General features: G+C 42.9%; 1 protein-coding gene across 1 annotated transcript; it reads left to right on the top strand.

The window, feature by feature from the left end:
* eif4enif1 (eukaryotic translation initiation factor 4E nuclear import factor 1) lies at nucleotides 1-21,469 on the top strand. The gene is given in 20 exon segments (XM_064968077.1): nucleotides 1-287; nucleotides 1,263-1,414; nucleotides 1,504-1,577; nucleotides 1,702-1,829; nucleotides 2,050-2,315; nucleotides 2,583-2,775; nucleotides 3,085-3,248; nucleotides 3,841-3,979; nucleotides 4,351-4,530; nucleotides 4,733-5,058; nucleotides 10,034-10,114; nucleotides 10,278-10,473; nucleotides 10,646-10,752; nucleotides 17,995-18,134; nucleotides 18,310-18,391; nucleotides 18,689-18,815; nucleotides 19,085-19,363; nucleotides 19,366-19,425; nucleotides 19,876-20,052; nucleotides 20,262-21,469. Coding segments are annotated over 19 exon segments (3,042 nt in total). The 5' UTR covers nucleotides 1-287; nucleotides 1,263-1,321; the 3' UTR covers nucleotides 20,492-21,469.
* Nucleotides 21,470-22,269: the final 800 nt, after the last annotated feature.

Here is a 22,269-nt window from a genome sequence, read left to right as displayed (position 1 = left end):
AACTCGTTCCGAACTAAGTGGTGATGAACGCAAATTCGCTGCTGCGACGAAACATATACCGAAGACAAGTCTCCTTCGACAATATAACACGCCAGTATACTTTTGGATTTGTGTTCGTAGAAATATAACGGGCGTTGGCTCTTTGTTGAAAAAACGACCCTAGTTAATTGTAAGAAAAACGTGCACTTATTGGAAGGCTTTATCCCCAGCTAGCTAGCTGGCTAACTAGCCGTAGAGCTAGGTTAGCTAGCTAACATTTTGGCTTCATACGTTTTCTGAACTTAATTGTAAGTGAATGGGTACCTTTTTACATATAAGTATCTGCAACTTTAAGAGTGAATTATGTTGGTGGGTTTGTTAACGTTACTTGACTGCGAGGCATTTATTAATTGAATTTGTGGCTAACGCGTTAGTTGGGTAACTTGGCTATCAAATTATCCCACAACAAGTCGGCATTCAGGCTCGCTTTTTTGCTTTTGTTTTGGCCTCTAAGTATGCTAACTAGTTGGCCAACTACATAACGTTAGTTAGCTACCAAGTAAACCAAACACGACGCCAATGGTCATAACTTCAAACTAGATAGGTAGCTAGCTAATTGTTAGCCATTCATTGAATATTTGACGCCGGTTGTCTTAGTATCAGCGTATTCATGTCATCTGCCAGTACACCTTCTTTCAATTAGTTAACTAACGGTAGTTACACATTTTAGTGAGTCAGCTTGACCCTTAGTAATTTAGATGGATACTTCCAGTTGATTGACTGCGTGTCAGCTTTAAATTATTTAGCTTGCTAACTAATGATCGCCAATTTCCTTGCATGCGAACGTTAGTTGGCTACCTAATTGCCATCATTAGCTAACTTGATAACGTTAATCGCCACTTCGCTATGCCGCTCAGGTATGGATGGCTGACTTGTTGCCAGACCAGTTTAGTTTTTCAATTTCGTCTTGTCTGCTTTTAACTCCAGGCCACGTCGCAGACCTCGCGTTAATGTGCTAAGAAAGGCGATGTATTTCTCGAATGTAGCTAGTAGTGATATAGGCTTGATCTTTGCGTGTTGATATTTACTATTTTCTTGTAATTACTACGCAACCTACTTTTAAAATAATGCCAGAAGGATGTTTGCATATCCAGTATTTATTCAGACATTTGTGTCTTTCTCACCAATATAGAATTCACTTTCAGGGTTATGAATTTTTTACTTTTGGTAGATATAGTAGGCCTGTATGGGTTATTTCATAACAATATGTCATTCTTTAACAGGTATACTACTAAGATCTTAAAACAGAAGTTATATATTGGTTTGGCCCCCTGACGGAGTCATGGAAAGGGATGTTTGTGTAGAGGTGCAGGAGAATGGTGACATCGAGGTGGTCAAGGAATCAACTGGACCATCCCCTTACAGATATACCAAGGTATTTTGGCGATGCATGGCTAATATAAATAGATGGCTGCGCACCTAGCAGCACAACTTTGTGGGTTAACAAAATTTGTCTTCTTACAGGAGGAGCTTTTGGAGATAAAATATTTCCCAATCTCTAATGAAAGGCCAGACTGTCTTTTGGAAAAATTTGACAGGTGAGTTTTTTTAGATTGGGTCAAGTTAGTCCAAAGTGTGACAAACACTTGTAGTTCTATGCCAACTCTTGAGTTGTTCCCTCTGGTTTAACTGTTGTGTTTTTTTGGGGTGGGGGGTGTCCAGTGATGGTGTGTGGGACCCTGAGAAGTGGCATGCTTCGCTGTACCCCACCTCGGAGTGCAGCTCTCCTGTGGATGGATATAAGAAGGACTTTGTGGATGATAGGATCCCTCTGAAACGTAGAATTGCAGGTAAATGAGTAATGTAGTATTATTTTCATAGCTGATATTCAAATGACAGGCATATACATTTAAAACATACTCCATAAGGTTGAGGGCTTTTGAGCTCAAATTTGTACAGCTGTCCTTAGACACGCCACCTTGCTTAGTCTTACTATTCTTTGTAGAATAAGCTATGATGCATTAGTGTGAATGTTGAATGCTAACTGTTTTTTTGTGACACTGTTCTCAGATCCCCGTGAGCGACTAAAGGAGGATGACCTGGATGTGGTGCTCAGCCCACAGCGTCGTAGCTTCGGAGGGGGTTGCGTTGGCAATGCTTTGCCTGCACCCACCCGCCGCCCTGTCAGCCCCCTGGAGAATAAGGAGAATGAGAGTCTCAGGTTGGGTGTGGCGCGGCGCATCGGTAGTGGACGCATCATGGCGGCCCGAGGGTTCGAAAGGGAGAGGGAACCCCGCGTGGAGAAGGAGCGAGACTTCAAGGATAAGAGGTTCAGGGTTAGTGTCTGTCTGCTGCTTCCTGAGCTGCATTCAATTCAAACAGAATGACCCTAAAGGGACAAATAGTTATCTGTATGTACCTACACACAAAATGGTTATTTCTTGTGCCTCAATGGGAGGCCTACTTCCTGCAGTAATAAATCTAAATGACAATCGTCAGGAGCTGTGTACACATTCCACTCTTTGCTCTCTTTAAATATTTCCCATGGTATTTAGCAGCCTGTTAGATTTGGCGTATACCAGTTCTTCTTCCCTTTCCTGCAGCGTGACTTTGGGGACAAGCGTGTGTTCAGTGAGAGGAGAAGGAATGACCTGGAGGAAGAGCCGGAGTGGTTCTCAGGGGGCCCGACCAGCCAATCAGAGACCATTGAGCTCATTGGCTTTGATGACAAGATCCTGGAGGAGGACAAGCGCAGACCCAAACGGTCCAGGAAGAGGACAGACTCTGTGAGAGAAGGCAAGTCATGCTGCATCATATCACCATTGGAGATCATGGGAGTTGGTGTCCCCCAAAAAGGTTGTCTGGTGGCTGGGTCCAATCTGGTATGCGGGTGGTTTGAGTAAAAAATAACTCCATATACTTTTTAAAATGAGTACCGGGGGGTGGTGGTATCTAATGCAACGTCAGATTCAATATTGTATTTTCCATCAATGTAATTGTCTATCTTCAGTAGCCATTCAGCGATCAGTTTATCTTCAACCAGCAAGCTACCCCGATGGTCTGTAATGTGTTTAGTCATTGTCATGTTTGCATTGTGTTCAGCAGTGGAATGTAACGGTGGGCTAGCAGAGGAGCATGTAGTGAGAGATTCTCACTTTACATCAGACCAGGAGGTCCCTCACCCAGAGGTCCTACCAGAGCAGACATCAGGAGACTTTGACTTCAATGAGTTTTTCAACCTGGAGAAGACCATGCCAGGACTGGCCTCTGTAAGTCCTGGGCAGCACTGCATGTTTACGGTGTGTGTTTGGGGACTATAAGGTGTGCACTGTGTTATACATCAACTTTAAATATACCATGCATTGGTCTGTATTTGGCTATACATGGTCTTCTCATACACTGGAGGTTAGTTTCATGGTGTTATCACTTGGGACTTTTCTTTGTCTATTTGGATTGTCACCCTGTCAAGGACATTGTACTTTCTAAAATATTTTCTTGCTGTATTATGATTTAAAAAATGCAGTCAAAGGTTGTAAGGGACCCAACCGGTTTCTCCTCCAGTGTGGTGGGTTTGTTCGTGTTCAGTCTAATGCAAATGTATGCCCATTGTGTTCCAGTTTATTACGTCACTTATTAGAATACCTTGCAAATTATTAGCAAAGGGAGCCCATTTCCCTATTTTATAGCCATGGGATAGGGAAATAAAGCACAGATTAAATGAATGAAGGGTACACTACTGACAAAAAGCCTAAGTGTGCACATGGACAGAGCCCTAAATGTAAGTGTCACACCCACCCTTCAGCAGTCTGCCACTCTGGACTACCAGCTTGTCTCTGACTGGCCTCTGTCCCTATGTTGCAGATGATAGAGGATGTTCTGGGTGAGGGCCCTGTGTCGGCCAGCCGTTTCAGCCGGTGGTTCTCCAGTAACCTGAGTCCTTCAGGCAGCCGCTCCTCCAGCCTGCGCTCCACCCCCCACGAGGAGCTGGAGAGACTGGCCGGTAAGGAAGGGGCACATTTCTAGCCTGGTCCCAGATCTGTTTGCTGTCTTGCCACCTCCTGTGGTCATTAGCATGACAATGACATAGGAGTTGGCAAGACTGCACAAACAGATCTGGGACCATTCTAGAATTCATCCCCGGGGAGGTGGGGGACTTCATTCCCTCCTTAGTTATGCCTTCTGTTTAATTTTATTATAGAAGCATAATTGAATAACAACATGAAATGCAATGCTTTTTTTACATTGAGGACTAACACACTTGTTATGGTCACAGATTAAGCCTAATCCTGAAATAAACACAAACTTAATTTGTCTAGGCAACTGCACCCTATTGTCTAAATTTCGGAAATTATTGGTTTACCCCTCCCTCAGGGCTGGACCCCCGCTGTACGTCCCCTAGCCAGGGGGGCCCTGTCCCCTACTTCACCCCCATCCAGTCAGTGGAGTGTAGGGATAAGGTGGACATCCTGGAGCTGTTACACAAGGCCAAGATAGACTTGAAACCCCTCCTCTCCAGCCTCAATGTTAACAAGCAACGGCTACAGCAGAGCAGTGAGTTATCCTTTACATAAACAGTACCTAAATTCCACCATGTCAACTACATCAGCTGCAAGACTATTACAAAATTTGTCTTGTATAAAAATGGTTAGGTCTTGTGGCTTGTACAGCATTTAAGACGAGAGTAATGGTTCATAGGTTTTGGTGCATTGGTATGATGTGAATGTTTACATTGCCCTTCTGCCTTGTCCCCCAGCTCACTCGGGCGTAGTTCTCTCTTTGGAGGAGGTAGAGGGGGGCCTGAAGGAGCTGAAAGTGGGCTCGGAACTTCACCACCAGATGCCACGAAAGGCCCACCAGCAGCAGGGAAGCATCGGTGGCGGAGGCCGCACCAGCAGTGGCACACCCTTCATGGCTGAGCATCTGGAGCGGGCTCTAACAGGCGGTGTAGGCCCCAGTGCAGGGCCCCCGTGTTCACGGGCCAGAGACCCTGACATGTCCGCCTTTAACAAGTTGGTCAGCAGCATGAAGGCAAGTGGAACACTGCCCAGCCACCCCAAAGAAAACCAAGTGAACAGCAACGTAAGTGTGCCGCTCTCAGCTAATCTTTAAAAAGCACTGACTGTCCTGTTGGTATGCTTCCAGCTGGATGTTTAATCCCTAACTGCTTTGAGCTGCTTCAGGTAACCTAGAGTCTGGTAAACTGACCCACGTATGTTTTGCTGTGAGTGTGGCAAATGATGCATGAAAGCTAACATCCTAACCATTAAATCAAAACACCGAAGTCAGTACATCTGGGAAAGTGATGGGTATAAATTTGTAAAGGAAAGTTCGAAGACTTCCTCTTTCGAGGGGTGTTCTGGATTCACCTGAACCTCGATGCAGTAACATGACAATCAAAGGATTGCATAAAGATTTTCTTTACATTAACCCTTAACATTATACTTCATATCAAATTCTACTGGATTATCACTGTCCTGTTAGTTTTGTACCCTGGTGAATGTCTGTCACTTTGATCTATGGACATGGGGGTATATCTACATTCAGGACTTTCATTGCCTCTGGCTGAGACATACTTTGCTCTTCTCCATCCCAATGGGAAAATGTTCAGATCGGACGAACAATTGTTGCTTTTTGTAACAAATTGGTCACGACAGATTAATTTGTTAGAATTGTTATGTCAAATGTTATAGGGTGGGTTGCACCAACATGGAATATCTGTTAAAACAAGTTTTGGCTATTAATCTTGTTGCACCACATTTTAAATTAAATCTTTCCTCTAATCTAAGTTTAATTTTCACTTTAAATTTAGATACATTTTTAGCCTGTTGGTCAATGAATTATAAAAATATATATATATATATATACTTAAACTTAAACTTAAACTTAAACTTAGATTGGAGATTATTTCTCAACTGCCACTTGAGGTGGTTTAACTGATAAAATGGCAGCATATCTACTGTGGAGAGACTAAAACGGGTTCCTCAGAATAGACCAGTTAAATCCCGTTGCATTTTAGGATAATTAACTCGTTATACAGTGGGCTATTTGCGTGCCCATTTTGTACAATTGAATTGGGTTTTATGATATTCCCAGCCTTGGTACGAATCATGTTATTCAACATGCTGTAACGGGCCTGATAACACTAACATATTAGTGAAGTAGCATTAACGTTAGTTTTAAAGTGCGTTATTTATGCTTACTAAATATTGGGTCAAATTGTCCATCATAGGGGTTATGGTGGCAGGTTAGCCTAGTGGTTAGAGCATTGGACAAGTAACTAGCAATTCTCGGGCCGACTCTTTTCTCTGTATATATCAATGATGTTGCTCTTGCTGCAGGCGATTCCCTGATCCACCTCTACGCAGACGACACCATTCTATATACTTCCGGCCCGTCCTTGGAAACTGTGCTAACTAACCTCCAAACGAGCTTCAATGCCATACAACACTCCTTCCGTGGCCGCCATATGCTCTTAAACACTAGTAAAACCAAATGTATGCTTTTCAACTGTTCGCTGCCTGCACCCGCATGCCCGACTAGCATCACCACCCTGGATGGTTCCGACCTTGAATATGTGGACATCTATAAGTACCTAGGTGTCTGGCTACTGTAAACTCTCCTTCCAGACTCATATCAAACATCTCCAATCAAAAATCAAATCTAGAGTCTGCTTTCTATTCCGCAACAAAGCCTCCTTCACTCACGCCGCCAAACTTACCCTAGTAAAACTGACTATCCTACCGATCCTCGACTTCGGCGATGTCATCTACAAAATAGCTTCCAACACTACTCAGCAAACTGGATGCAGTTTATCACAGTGCCATCCGTTTTGTCACTAAAGCACCTTATACCACCCACCACTGCGACTTGTATGCTCTAGTCGGCTGGCCCTCGCTACATATTCGCCACCAGACCCACTGGTTCCAGGTTATCTAGAAGTCCATGCTAGGTAAAGCTCCGCCTTATCTCAGTTCACTGGTCACGGTGGCAGCTCCCACCAGTAGCACGCGCTCCAGCAGGTGTATCTCACTGATCATCCCTAAAGCCAACACCTCATTTGGCCGCCTTTCGTTCCAGTTCTCTGCTGCCTGTGACTGGAACGAATTGCAAAAATCGCTGAAGTTGGAGATTTTATATTTGCCTCACTAACTTTAAACATCTGCTATCTGAGCAGTTAACCAATCGCTGCAGCTGTACATAGTCTTATCGGTAAATAGCCCACCCAATTTTACCTACCTCATCCCCATACTGTTTTTATTTATTTACTTTTCTGCTCTTTTGCACACCAATATCTCTACCTGTACATGACCATCTGATCATTTATCACTGCAGTGTTAATCTGCAAAATTGTAATTATTTGCCTACCTCATGCCTTTTGCACACAATGTATATAGACTCTTTTTTTTCCTACTGTGTTATTGACTTGTTTATTGTTTACTCCATGTGGAACTGTTCTGTTCACACTGCTATGCTTTATCTTGGCCAGGTCGCAGTTGCAAATGAGAACTTGTTCTCAACTAGCCTACCTGGTTAAATAAAGGTGAAATAAAATAAAACGGAAGGCTGCAAGTTTAAACCCCCGAGCTGACAATGTACAAATCTGTCGTTCTGCCCCTGAACAGGCAGTTAACCCACTGTTCCTAGGCCGTCATTGAAAATAAGAATTTGTTCTTAACTGACTTGCCTAGTAAAATAAATGTTTTTTAAAAAATTGGAGGGGGTAACTGCTGGGGAATCATCTCGCATATCTTCTGGGTGATAGGATCAATTCCCTTGGACGGAGGCCCCGCTCCAGTCTGAAATAGCCCCCGCCTTTCCTTTGCCATGTCCTTTCTGGATTTGCATTTGCTTTTTTCCAGCCCTCTTTAATTTGATTTGGGTCCCTCTCCCCTTTACTCCATGTCAATCCATTTACATTTGTCGTATTAAATGGCGTCTTACTACTTTTTGGCAGTCGTGTTGGTTGTCTTTTTATCCTCCAGTACATTACTAAATTCCTCGATCAGCTCCGGCGATATTTTCAATTCTTTCATAAGTAGAGAAATTTGAACTTGGACTTGTCATGTTCTTGGACTTGCCATGATCAGGTGGCTAGCGGACAAATAGCGTTAATGACAAATATTGTACGCTAGCTAGCTTGGTTTATAAACTAGCTAGCTACAGTAGCTAACAAATTAGTTTTCTGTCTAGTACTGGCCAATAACAGATTTTATTTCAAATCAGCCAACCCCTGAGAACTTTTTACGATAGTTGCAGTAGTTCTAACGTTACATTGTTTTTATCAAGGAACAGCAATTTTGTGGCCTCGTTTTGCAAGTTGGCTAGCTACTTCGTTTCAATTCACGAAATACCTTATTGGTGTAACATGTCACTAATCATTAGTTTAAAACTCTTAGTCATAGATTTACTGATCCAGATTTAAAATGAGGTGGTGCAACATCTCTAATCATAAACCTAGATTAGCTCTAATCCTAGATTAATTTTAACCATGTTGGTGCAACCCACCCATAATGTCTTATGTAACAATCCATGTTTTTCATTGAATGACCTCAGTCATTTCTAGTATTTTGATGTTAAAATTGGATGTGTAACACAAACTAACCAAAGCATATGTTGGCTTCTCAAATGACTGCCTCGCCTGGTTCACCAGCTACTTCTCAGAGTTCAATGTGTCAAATCGGAGGGCCTGTTGTCCGGACCTCTGGCAGTCTCTATGGGGGTGCCACAGGGTTCAATTCTCGGACTGACTTTCTTCTCTGTATATATCAAAAATGTCTCTCTTGCTGCTGGTGTTTCTCTGATCCACATCTATGCAGACGACACCATTCTGTGTACATCTGGCCCCTCTTTGGACACTGTTAACCAACCTCCAAACGAGCTTCAATGCCATATAACACTCCTTCCGTCGCCTCCAACTGCTCTTAAAAACAAGTGAAACTAAATGCATGCTCTTCACCTGATCGCTGCCCGCACCATCACTACTCTGGATGGTACTGACTTAGAATATGTGGAAATCTATAAATACCTAGGTGTCTGGCTAGACTGTAAACACTCCTTCCAGACTCGCATTAAGCATCTCCAATCCAAAATTAAATCTAGAATCGGCTTTCTGTTTCGCAACAAAGCCTCCTTCACTCATGCTGCCTAACAAACCCTCATAAAACTGACTATCCTACCGATCCTTGACTTCAGCGACGTCATTGACAAAATAGTCTCCAACACTACTCAGACTGATCCAATTTGCTATCACAGTGCCTTCAGTTGCCACCAAAGACCCATATACTACCCACCACTGCGACCTGTGTGCTCTCGTTGGCTAGCCCTCACTACATAACCGTCACCAAACCCTCTGGCTCCAGGTCATCTATAAGTCTTAGCTAAGTAAAGCCCTGCCTTATCTTAGTTCACTGGTCACCATAGCAGCACCCACCTGTAGCATGCGTTCCAGCAGGTATATTGCACGGGTCATCCCCAAAGCCAACACTTCCTTTGGCTGCCTTTCCTTCCAGTTCTCTGCTGCCAATGACAAACCAAATTGCAAAATCACTGAAGCTGGAGACTGATATCTCCCTTGAACTTTAAGCATCAGCTGTCAGAGCAGCTTACATCACTGTACCTGTACACAGCCAATCTGTAAATTGCACACCTGACTACCTCATCCCCATATTATTACTTACGCTCTTGCTATTTTGCACCCCAGTATCTACTCGCACATCTATCACTCCAGTATTAATGCTATATTGTAGTTATTTTTGCCTCTTGGGCCTACTTCTTGCCTACCTCTCTACTCTTCTACATTTGCACACAATGTACATAGTCAATAACACAAAATAAAATAGATTAATCTATGTTTGTTTAACTCTTTGTCATTTTGCTTTATCTTGGCCAGGTCAGTTGTAAATGACAACTTGTGCTGAACTGGCCTACCTGGTTAAATAAAGGTCAAATAAATAAAATCAAAATGTATGCATCAGAAAATGCCCATTGGGATGGATTAAGTGTGTCCACTACCAAGACGGCTGTCTGATTGCACCACCTTCCACCCCATTTACAGCTCAAACAGCCCTCGAACCCTGCTGTAGTGCCCCTGCCTGAAGCCCCAGTGCCTGCCCAACAGCACAAGAACATATTCCAGGTGTGTGTGGTTTGGGACTAGCTTGCATGTGGGATTTTGATAGTAAGCTGTAGCATGAAAGGATGGCATTATTTTGTTTGTTTAGTAATGGATGACTCCCTGATTAGTGCTTATTTTATGATGTCTGTGTTGGTCCCGTCTGAAGTGTGTAAAACTGTTACAGGAGCTTCTGGGTGCACAGGGACCTCCCTGTAGAGGCTCCCCTTCACTCCTCCACAGCCTGCTGGGCAGCCCCAATGCCCCTCCACTCCCTGGTCCTCAACACAGCCTGCTACAGCACAGGGGGCCCTCGCCTCCACTCTTCACACAGAGGGCTCCCTCTCCTGACTACTTCCATGGCCGCATGCATCCTCCTGCCGGTAGAGATTACTCTGTGGAAGCTAAGACTAGGTTGTGTTCATTAGGGTATACTGTAGAAAACAAATGTTCATAGTCTCTACCCTGCCCCTGTTTCAGGGCAATTTTCTTCCATTTGGTGCCTAATAACTACAGTGTAATTGAATGACTACTTTTGTCTTGTGACCTTTTCAGGTTACCCTGTTGGTCCACAGCCCATGATTGGGGAGCAGTTCCCAGAGATCCATAGATCCTTCAGCCCTGGTCCTGGACATGGACCCACCCTACAACAGCAACAACAGGTCAGAGATACTCTTGTCTATCAAATTTCCCAATGATGGGTCGGGCCAGGACGATACCAGTATCTCAACTCATTAGTATCAAACTGCGTTAACTTCTTTAGGAAAACAACCCTAATATTTGTATCACATTATCATCCATTTTATTATCAAAGCTATAGGACACTATTTTACATACAACAGGTTTTAAAGGGCCTAAAGTCTGCTTTGTGTTTTCCTTTTTGTCATGGAAAAATTGTGATCCTGGTATCATCCCGGCCCTAATTTTGGGACAGTAACACTTTTCTGAAGTAGGGCTGGGCGACATATCAAATTTGTTTTAGTGAAAAATTCCAAATGCCTGTATCGCAAGAATCAAGGTTTTTATGAACGTTTATGTCCACTTGTTCTCATGGCTTGTCTCCTTGTGTACGGTGTCCCTTTCCACACATACACTAAGCCCCTCTCTCCCACTCACAACAACAAATGTGTGTGTTGGTTTTTGTGTGATATATATATATATATGTATACACAAACTACGCATTTCATTGCAAAATTGTTTATTTTTTATATATATAATATATATTTCATAAAACGGCATTAGCACTTACCCATCCAGAAGTACGTCCTGTCCTTGCAGAAACAGCTCCTCAGTTCCTGTTTGAATCATAACACGCCAAGATTCCTCAAACAAAAAAATCTCTCACTTTCACTTTAGTTTGACTTCGCTTTACATTATTTATTTGCCATGATATCTTCAATGAAATTGTTGAAACTACAACTTTTTGAAATACAGCTGCGCGTAAAAAGCCTTACAGCAACGCCTCTGATCGTCAAGGCGAAAATGGAGTTCCCTGCGCGTGCGATTACAAACAAGGAATTGTGGTCCAACCCCAAACTGTTACATACTGGCGTATCTACCCAGCTAGATTTCAAGAAGATCAGTGGTCATTGGGCAGAAATATAGTCAATCAATGAAGCTTCGCTAAAATTATTGGTGCGTAAGGTAGTCATTTATCGTTGTCTTCAAATCGTCTCACTTCGGTCAATACTCCCTGCAAAAAAAACGACATTTGGCTGTGTTGCAAACATCCAGAGGAATGCACTGAAACCCACCATGACTAGATAAACGCTTGTTTACAGGGGGGAATCATGTCAAATGCTCCGTAAGAAATTGATAGATGGAATTCACGGCACAATGTTTCTATTGCTCTTCTCAAACAAAAGCATGGGATTTGTTCTCTGTAATAGCTATTTTAAATTGGAAAACATAGTTTGATTACCAAGATTCTAATCTTTTGAAGGGTGTAAGACACTTGCATTTTCAAGAATGTTTAATGTTACGAAGTTGTATTTTTAGTTGTCACTCTGAAATTTCCCCTGCTGTTGGTCCCTGTACGGTGATCGCAGCCATAACTGGTTAAGATTTCATTGTTACATTGGTCTAGCATATCCTAATTTGTTCAATGTGCGTTTTCGCCTTTGACTGCTTACCTAATGCTACACTCCGAACTTTCTATCCATGAGTCTAGAAGAACTTCTAGGGGTATGCAATGCTGTTGGTTCATTGCTTGTTCAGGGCAGCTAAGCCTACAATTGGAGTTTTATACTCTCATAATTAATAGGCTGACTAACTTTTGCTATAGAATATTTAACAACCGTGCCTTTTAGGGATGCATGATATATCGGAATTGGCCGATATTGGCTAAAAATGCTGGCCTCAGCCCGATGTCTAGTTTAACGCCGTCGTAAAAGAACTGATGTCAAAGCTGCCGTGCGTACCGACAGTGGAAGTCGGACGTTTACATAGACCTTAGCCAAATACATTTCAACTCGGTTTCTCACAATTCCTGACATTTAATCCTAATAAAAATTCCCTGTCTTTGGTCAGTTAGGATCACCACTTTATTTTAAGAATGTGAAATGTCAGAATTCCCAGTGAGTATGAAGTTTACATACACTCAATTGGTACTTGGTAGCATTGCCTTTTTTAAATGGTTTAATTTGGGTCAATGTTTTGTAGCCTTCCATTAAGCTTCCCACAAGAAGTTGGGTGAATTTTGGCCCATTCCTCCTGACAGAGCTGGTGTAACTGAGTCAGGTTTGTAGGCCTCCTTGATCACACACGCTTTTTCATTTCTGCCCACATTTTCTATGGGATTGACGTCAGGGCTTTGATGGCACAACTTTGGAAGTATGCTTGGGGTCATTGTCCATTTGGAAGACACACTTCCTGACTGATGTCTTGATGTTGCTTCAATATCCACATTTTTCATCATGAAGCCAGCTATTTTGTGAAGTGCACCAGTCCCTCCTGCAGCAGAGCACCCCTACAACATGATGCTGCCACCCCCGTGCTTCACGTTTGGGATGGTGTTCGACTTGCAAACCTCCCTTTTTCCGCCAAACATAATGATGGTCATTATGGCCAAACAGTTCTATTTTTGTTTCATCAGACCAGGGGACATTGCTCCAAAGAGTACGATATTTGTCCCCATGTGCAGTTGCAAACCGTAGTCTGGCTTTTCTATGATGGTTTTGGAGCAGTGGCTTCTTCCTTGCTGTGCAGACTTTCAGGTTATGTCGAAATAGGACTCATTTTACTGTGGATAGATACTTTAGTAACCATTTTCCTCCATCTTCACAAGGTCTTTTGTTGATTTGCACTTTGCACCAAAGTACTTTAATCTTTAGGAAACAGAACACGTCTCCTTCCTGCGCGGTATGACTGCTCCGTGGTGTTTATACTTGCGTACTATTGTTTGTACAGATGAACGTGGTACCTTCAGGCGTTTGGAAATTGCTCCCAAGAATGAACTAGACTTCTGGAGGTGTACTTTCTTTTTTTTTTTTTCGTTTTTTTTCCCATGATGTCAAGCAAAGAGGCACTGAGTTTGAAGTTAGGCCTTGAAATGCATCCACAGGTACACCTCCAATTGACTCAAATGATGTCAATTAGCCTTATCAGAAGCTTCTAAAGCCATGACATAATTTTCTGTAATTTCACACTGTTTTAAAGGCACAGTCAACTTAGTGTATGTAAACTTCTGATCCACTGGAATTGATACAGTGAAATCTTTAAACAATTGGTGCATGACAAGTCATTTTTGCCAAAACTATAGTTAACAAGACATTTTTGGAGTGGTTGAAAAACCGACTTTCAAAACTATAGTTAACAAGACATTTTTGGAGTGGTTGAAAAACGAGTTTCAATGACACTTCGGTTGAATGTGAACTGCCGACTTCAACTGTATGTAATGTAGGTAGATGACAATGACGGAACACAAATATAGCAATACATGTGCAACACAGCATTCCTAACCTAGCCCACAATGTCTGCTGTGTGGATCGAGTGGTCATTTGAAGGAGTAAGAGCATTTCAGTGAGATGGCGAAATCCAATAATGCAGAGATAATGGAGTTCCTTGCCTTTGACAAGCAAAACCGCCTGTCGTGGTTGACGTTCGCTTTCGTTGACTGGTCGCGCACCGGTACACACTACCAAGTAGATGCTATTTTTCAAATGTTGCCCTACCGGAGATGCATAGTATTGTTGAAACGCACATCCATGAGCTACTTGCTATGGGCGTCACTGCTATTCGCTTCACGACTGACATTAGGACAAGCGATGTCTGCCCCATGAGCATGCCGAGTCCGACAGCACAGTGGGTCGACAAGGATTTGGTAGTGAAAAAAGCCGTATTGCTTTCTCAATGTGCTGGTTCTCTTGCTGCTGAGGATGTTTGAAACATGAACGCGCTCCATTCAAACAATTGACTCAAGAAATTAACAAAACTGCGTCTGCTGCAGACATCATGGCATTAACGCTGGCTCAACAAAACCTGACAGTCTGTTGGTATAACTTGGAAAGGTTCTCGCTGAGCTGCTACTGTGTCGCCACCATGCTCAACGCTAGGTACAAGAACCACTACTTCGATGCAGACAAACAGGGTTTACATGAGAAATTATATGCAGGTGGAAATGGTCAATGCGCACAGAGGGAAAGGCCATGGATAGACTGAGCTGAAACTTCACTGCTTGATATGTATGATGAAATCCTGGTTGAGACTGAACAAAGTAACAATGAAACAGCACAGCAAGTAAGTGAAATGTTTTACTGGTAATGGGGACATGCGTAACTGCTTACAAAATAGCTCTTTGGTGTGTGTCAACTATTTAACTGTACTAGAATGCTTAAGGCTGCTAAAAATATATGTATTTTTTGGCAAGAAATATTGCTTACGGTCAAATTTCATTTCGGTGCATCTTCTTTCCTTCATCTAGCATGCAGAGAAGGGGGCCTGTCAACACTTGAATGAAATGTTTTGTTGTGAGAACCATGTTACTATCAATGTTTGCAAACCGAGTTCACATGGTTTCCCAAATTAAGCACTGGGTAAATGCAGGAACCAGGTTGGAGAGCCAATGGCATGCAGAATATCACCTGTAGCGCAGCGAGAGGCTGCATGCGCCTCGAACGGTTGATGCTGTGGAGTGAAATAACCAGAGTAGCCTGAAACTAACCCGCAGGAAAGCGACTTCCATTTATTATTGGAGTGCGTGTTTATTTAAAGAAAAAAGTTCTTCCCTATTCCTTCCCACTTTTATAATGGGCCATTTTTAAATCTAAACTTATTTTACATTTTAGTAAATACAAGATTAACATTTAGAATGGTGAAAATGTTTACTTGATGTAACAGCTGTGCAGTCTGAGGCAAAGAACAAAGTTTAAGCTTTTTTTGCTACTTTCTCAAATCTATAGCCTATCATGCAGCCTAAAGATTGTCTTATACATTCTAAGTATTGTGTTTTAATTTCTGTCACAACTAAAGTAGCCAACTAACTCTAAATCTAGCTTATAGGCCCTGTTTCAGATCACTTTTACACTCAACATCGCCACTTCATATCCACACGTATTTTATTCAGGTAGGTTGAATTATATTTTCCTTTGTATTAAATAATGGCTTGAGTTTTGTGTGTATCTTGTCTGCTAAATGAACAAGCCTATGGCATATAACATTCATTTCTTCTGAAATGAATGTTCTTGTTTCTTTAGACATGCCTAAAATAAATAATGGATTTATTCTGACGGTGTATATTAAATTGATTTGTTTTTTTAAAGTAATGTTCCCAAGGCGCGCATCAGGGCCTCTATGCATGGCGGCCTGGAGATGCTAAGTGTGTTAATTAATGGTCAATTTCGGCGAGACTGGCAGACTTTTGTATGACAATAGCCGGCTGACAATTTTATGACCGCCCTAGCAAATGAGCATAAAAATAACCATTTGTACAAGGAATTGCCAACTCATTTTGAGAAACAAGCATCTTTTCCAGGTAGGTTACTTGGTTTCAATATCTAAAAGTGGACAGGCTAGCATGCTGCTCAGTTGGAAACGTACAGGACACTTTAAACTGTACTACCTAGGGATGTTAACTGTTTGTCGCTGAAAATTGTGCATTTAGTGTTCAGACCCCTTGATTTTTCCACATTTTGTTACATCCTTATTCTAAAATGGATTAAATTATTTGTCAAGTCTACACACAATACCCCATAATAACAGAGCAAAAACATTTATTTATTTGCATATTAAACTCGGAATTGCACTCTGGTGCGTCCTGTTTCCATTGAACATCCTTGATGTTTCTACAACTTTTATTGGCATCCAGCTGTGGTAAATTCAATTGATTGGACATGATTTGGAAAGGCACATGTCTATATACGGTCCCACAGTTGACAGTGCATGTCAGAGCAAAAACCAAGTCATGAAGTCGCAGGAATTGTCTGTTGCTCTGACCGGATTATGTTGAGGCCCAGATCTGGGGAATGGTACCAAAACATTTCTGCAGCATGGAAGGTCCCCAAGAACAGTGGCCTCCATAATTCTTAAATAGAAGTTTAGATCCTCCTAGAGCTGGCTGCCTGGCCAAACTGAGCAATCGGGGGCGAAGGGCCTTGGTCAGGGTGGTGACCAAGAACCTGATGGTCAAACTGACAGAGCTCCAGAGTTCTTCTGTGATGGAAGAACCTTCCAGAAGGATAACCATCTCTGCAGCACTCTACCAATCAGGCCTTTATGGTGGCATTGCCAGAGTCCAGTCCTCAGAAGGCACATGACAGCCTGCATAAAGACTCTTAGACCATAATCAGGATTCTCAGGTCTGAAACCAAGATTGAACTATTTTGCCTGAATGCCAAGTGTCCTGTCTAGAGGAAACCTGGCACCATCCCTATGGTGAAGCGTGGTGGCAGCATCATGCTGTGGGGATGTTTTTCAGTGGCACGCACTGGGAGAAGTTGCTTCGTGGCAGTTTGTAGCTCTTTAGTGAGCATTGCAGCCAAGGACAGACAACTTTTACGCACTTCAGCACTCGGTGGTCCCGTTCTGTGAGCCGTTATTGCTCCTAGATATTTCTACTTCACAATAACAGCACTTACAGTTGACCAGGGCAGCTTGAGCAGGCCTAAAATTTGACGAACTGACTAGTTGGAAAGGTGGTATCCTATGACGGCCACTTTGACAGTCACTAAGCTCTTCAGTAAGGCTGTTCTACTGCCAGTGTTTGTCTATGGAGTTTGCATGGCTGTGCTCGATTTTATATATATTTTTACACCCAACAGCGAGTGTGGCTGAATCCACTCATTTGAAGGGGTGTCCACTTATGTACGTATTTGGATTTACATGTGTGGTTCTCCTACTACGACTCGGGAAAACATGGAGTTTATTAGGCTACAGATTTAAATGTTATGATGAACCTCAAGTTGGTGAAAGTGCACAGTGATTGATGATCCTTCCCGATAAGTATTGAGGGTCTTATTCTGGTGACATGATTGATCCTTGGCTGCCGTTTAGACAAATGATTGCACCTATCCATAAACTCATGTAGGCTAGTCTACCTGCACTAGATCTGCAAGCTGTTGGGTGGCGTGTACATGCCAAGACCAGTGGGCACATTTGCTATTTTAACGCAACATTTTTTGTGCCCACTATCGGGAGTTGGAAACATATTGAACTTATATGAAGTGTTAATTAAGTACCTTTTTGTGGGGGGTGGGCACTGTCATCACGCATTGCTTTTTATCCACAAGTCAGTATGGTGGAACCACTGGTGGGGGAAAATGTTTTTTATTTTACAGATTTCAGAATTTTCAGATCTGTCGCAAATTGTATGGAAACCTAGCTATTGTCAATGAAGAAATGCCAACTGCAACCTTTTTAGATGAGTGTAAAAACTGGTGGTAGATGAATGCTTTCTTCTCTGGCTCCAGGTGAGGGCGCTGTCCATGGCTGTTGACCAGGCTGACCGTCAGGCGCTGATCATCCAGCAAGACCTGGCTCTCCATGCCCACCACGCCTTCCAGACAGGTTACAACAAACCACCTCCAAACAAGGCCTACCAACACAACAGGTGACTTTCACTAGTAGCTTTTAAGCAGGGATTGAATTATACAATGACTTGGTGCCCAACATTCATCTTTTGTAATTATGGGGGGCCCTTGATTTTTATTTTTATAGGGGTTTCGATCCCTCCTGTATTTCCAAACTTGGTTTCAGGTATCAATTGTGTACTGTGTGTTCTCCAGACAAACCAGGATGAACCGATCCCCTGGTCCAGGCCCTCGTCCTGCAGGCAGAAACTCCCCTGGCAACACTGTCACCAGCATGGTATGTTGAAAGGTTGTCGGTCATATTCATTAGGCACAAAACAGACAGGTAGGGGACTACCTCTGTGCTAATGAATGTGACCCTGTTCAATCACTCCGCTGAATCAAACCAGATAGTGGTTTCAGGAAATAAGTGCTTTTTTGTTGAACTGTCACTTCCTATGCACAGTATATTAAATATATAATTTGAAATATTGTAACTCAATTTTTGACCAAGTGTCTGGTTTGTTGCATGTTACCTTTTTTAATGCCCTCATATAACTCAAAGTAATGTAACTATTAGTTCTTGTCTGTTCAGCTTTCACCATCTTTTGTGCCCACGTCTGTGATCCGTAAGATGTACGAGACAAAAGAGAAGAGTCGAGATGAGCCAGGTAGTCGTCCAGACAGCAAGGAGGGTCACTCCCAAGGCCACTCTCAAGAGGGTATGTTCACATACTGCTGTTTCATGTATGTATTTAAAATGTTTTGTCAATTTAGGTTTGCATGTCCGTAATGACATTGTTTGGAGAAGGCGTTCTCGGTTAACTAGTCTGGTGTATTTTGGGCTTGTAATTTTTGCACAATAAATCAAATTAAAAAACACGTGGTAGTGAACTAGTACTCTAGTCAGGTGGATGAATGCCCTTGTCGCCGCACTTAACTTGTCTGTTCCTGTCTTGTCAAATGTAGTGTTTGTGTTCCTGTGTTACAGACAGTAGCTCTCCCAGCTCTTTCCTGGATGGGATGAATGGTAGTGGTTCTCAGTCTGGAGGGGTAAAGGCCTGCTCCACCCCCCTGTCCTCCCACTCCCAGGCTCGCCAGCACACCCAGGAGCGTCCTAGGCCAGGCTCCGCTGGGCACCAGACCCCCACCCTGGTGTCCCCCAGGTCTGTCTCTCCCTTCCCCCGTCCAATCTACCCAGTACCGCTGCTATCCCATGGACATGTGCCCATGGTGCGCCCTGCTCTGCCCCAGCTCCACCCCAGCGTGCTGCAAGGATGCTGGCCCAGGGCATCCAGCCACAGCAGCTTGGCCCGGCTCTGATGCAGGCAGGTTAGTACAAGTCCACTCTTGATTACATTGTATTTGTTTCAAACTGATCTACAAATCACAGTTCAAGATTAGTAATTCTGTGCCTCGTTTGCGCAAACATGCTAATTGCCTTTGTTAAGCCAGGGGTTCTCGGAGTGGTCCTTCCCGGGGTTCTGTGGACAGATCTCCAAAATACAATTTAAAGTGTATTTTATTAAAATGTTATGAATGAATTATTAAACAAATTGGCTAAGGGATCTGAGAAATAAATTGAGGGGGTAATACAATTTCAGATTATTAATCTATATTTTATGTTCTTAACCCTAGGCAACATGGGTCTGGGAAGGTCACATATTGGTATCCACAGTACTCAAGCAATTATACATTTTTCAACCTATTACTACTTGTACTCTGAAGTGGATGGAAATGACTGATTGCTGAGGTGCTCATTGAAATCTTTCTTCATCCTAGGCATATTTCCACAACATGTTGACCTCTCACAGCTTCAGGGGTTGCCCTCTACCCTACTCGGACAACCCCTCTACCCCCTAGGAGCAACGGGACATCCCCTCTTACTTCCCAGAGCCGGCAATCCCATGCAACTAGCGCTCATGCAGCAGCAACTCCAGCAGCAACAACAAAGACTGAGTGAGTGGCATTTTCAATTCAGTCTGTCATTGTTATTATTCAACAAGTTCAACAACTCCATCTTTAACCTATTTTGCATATGTTGTACTAATGTTCATGCACAGTCTAAAAGATGCAGGGAGATGAGGGTACTTAATGGATCTAGCTTTATGACATGGGTTTGCCAATGTTCCTTATGGCATTCACTGACAAATTTCATTTTCTCTCAGTGCATCCAACAGTCCCAGGCCACCAGTCACAGAACCACGGCCCTCATCGGACAAACCACTCCCAGCAACGTGTGGGTAGCCCTCCTGGTGTGGGGGGAGCTGGCCTGGCCAAGTGGTTTGGCTCAGACGTGCTGCAGCAGCCCCTTCCTTCCATGCCTGCTAAAGTCATAAGTGTAGACGAACTCGAGTTTGGTCCCTCAGGCGTTTCATACAACCAGAATTCTGGATAAAGCAAGACTTAAATTTACCCCTCCCTTCACCTCCCTGTTAGTGAAAATGTGGTCTTTAATTTCTAAGACTAACAGATCCTGGGGAACGAACAATACTTGTCCATGTTTTGTCTTAAACCTTGAAGTCACTGGTAGAGTATCGAGGCCTAAACTCAAAGAAAGGGAAGGATGAGTTGTGGAAGATTTCTTTTCTGCAGCTTATTTGTTTTTGGGTATTTTTTTGCAATAAAGATGAAGTAACATGAGCCCAAAACTGTACAGACTGTGGGAATAGATATTCTTCTTCCTGTATATATTTTTTTTCTTGGTAAGGGTGTATCCTGCTGTTTTTAAGTGAAAACTGCCACAGTCAAATGGAGTAGCTACCCAAGCGAAGCAAGGATTGTCATGTCCTGGTAGTTTTATTTCACCATGGATTTGAACTGCACTGAGAAAGGGGCTAATGCAAGTTCAATACCCATGTTTGCTTGTGGAGTTGATCTTGAGTGTTCCCTTCAAAAGATGTCCTCCCTATGGCTGGGTCAGTCGGTGTCCCTTCCTGCCCTGTCTGGAGAGATGGCTGGTGCTTACAGGAAACCCCCAGGGGGAGCAGCAAGTGCTGGTTGTGCCTTTTCGCTCTCTGATTCTCAGTTCTTCTTTCTGTGATTCCTTGCATCCTATCCAGTTGCTCGTCTAAGATCCCTCCCCTCTGACATTCTTTTCCAATGTGCTTTGGAAAGGTAGAGGCTCTAAGGAAAGATGTCTAAAAGAGCCCCCAGCCTATTTGTTGTTTTTTACTGCAACCCTCTTGACCCCCCCCCCCCCCCCCCCATTCCTTCAGTCACTGGAAAAGAAGCACGGCTCTGAATCATGAGATATATATATATTTATTATTTTGTGGGGTTGGTAAGGATTCAGTTTATGGTAATGTGCTATTAAGTTAAAAGCACAAATAGAATGAATGAATAAATAATGTTCAATAAAGAATTCATAATTTGCTTTATTTGTAAGAATTGAACTTAAGAGTGACTACGTAAAACATGTGTCTTTTGAAAATGGAAGATATTGTGCTGCGTATTTGGAATAATGAGGTGCAAAGACTGGGTATCTTGGCGGGTCCGCTTTAACAATTCAGGCACAACTAAAGACTCCCCCCCCCCCCCCCCCCAGTCTTAATGAATGTCGTTCATGGTTTGTGTACATTTTTGCATTTGGGCTGACAATGAACATGGATTTTTAGATCTTACCAAATTGGCTTTCGGTTCTCACTTTCTTTCCCTTACTCAGAACATGACACGGCTATTATTTGCATTGCAGATGGTTGTGCAATTCTCCAAAGGCATCTGAACTTTGAACAGTAGGCTTCCATTTTTTATTTTTTGGTCCACTAAAATGTAATGGGTTATAAAAACAATTTGCACCAACTATGGTTGGGTTCAACCTCTTCAAAGCATGTTTTGCCATTTTTTTTCTAACACATGTACCGTTCTGCACGCAGGACACTCGGTAGCCTTTGGTGCCAGACATTGCATGCCTCACCCAATGGTTGCGCGTAAAGTCATTGACTGACGCTTACTAAAACACTGGTCGGCAACAGATGCTGGTCAAGGGTGTTTTCATTTTTTCACGGTTTAGTCAAACCTTTCAGGGATTCGGTAAAATCTGTATTATTCCCACACAAGTCATGCACGCGTCTCAATGTATTCAAGGTGTGAAATTATGCATCTTCAAATACAATATTTGTGTGGTCAATATGCAGCGTAAAAATTATAATCGGACGCGCGGCTGAATCTGCCACT

This window comes from Oncorhynchus masou, chromosome 6 (assembly GCF_036934945.1).
Source record: "Oncorhynchus masou masou isolate Uvic2021 chromosome 6, UVic_Omas_1.1, whole genome shotgun sequence".
Taxonomy (NCBI): domain Eukaryota; kingdom Metazoa; phylum Chordata; class Actinopteri; order Salmoniformes; family Salmonidae; genus Oncorhynchus; species Oncorhynchus masou.
The sequence above is the reverse complement of the archived record's forward strand: the minus strand, read 5'-3'. Positions and strand labels throughout refer to the sequence as shown.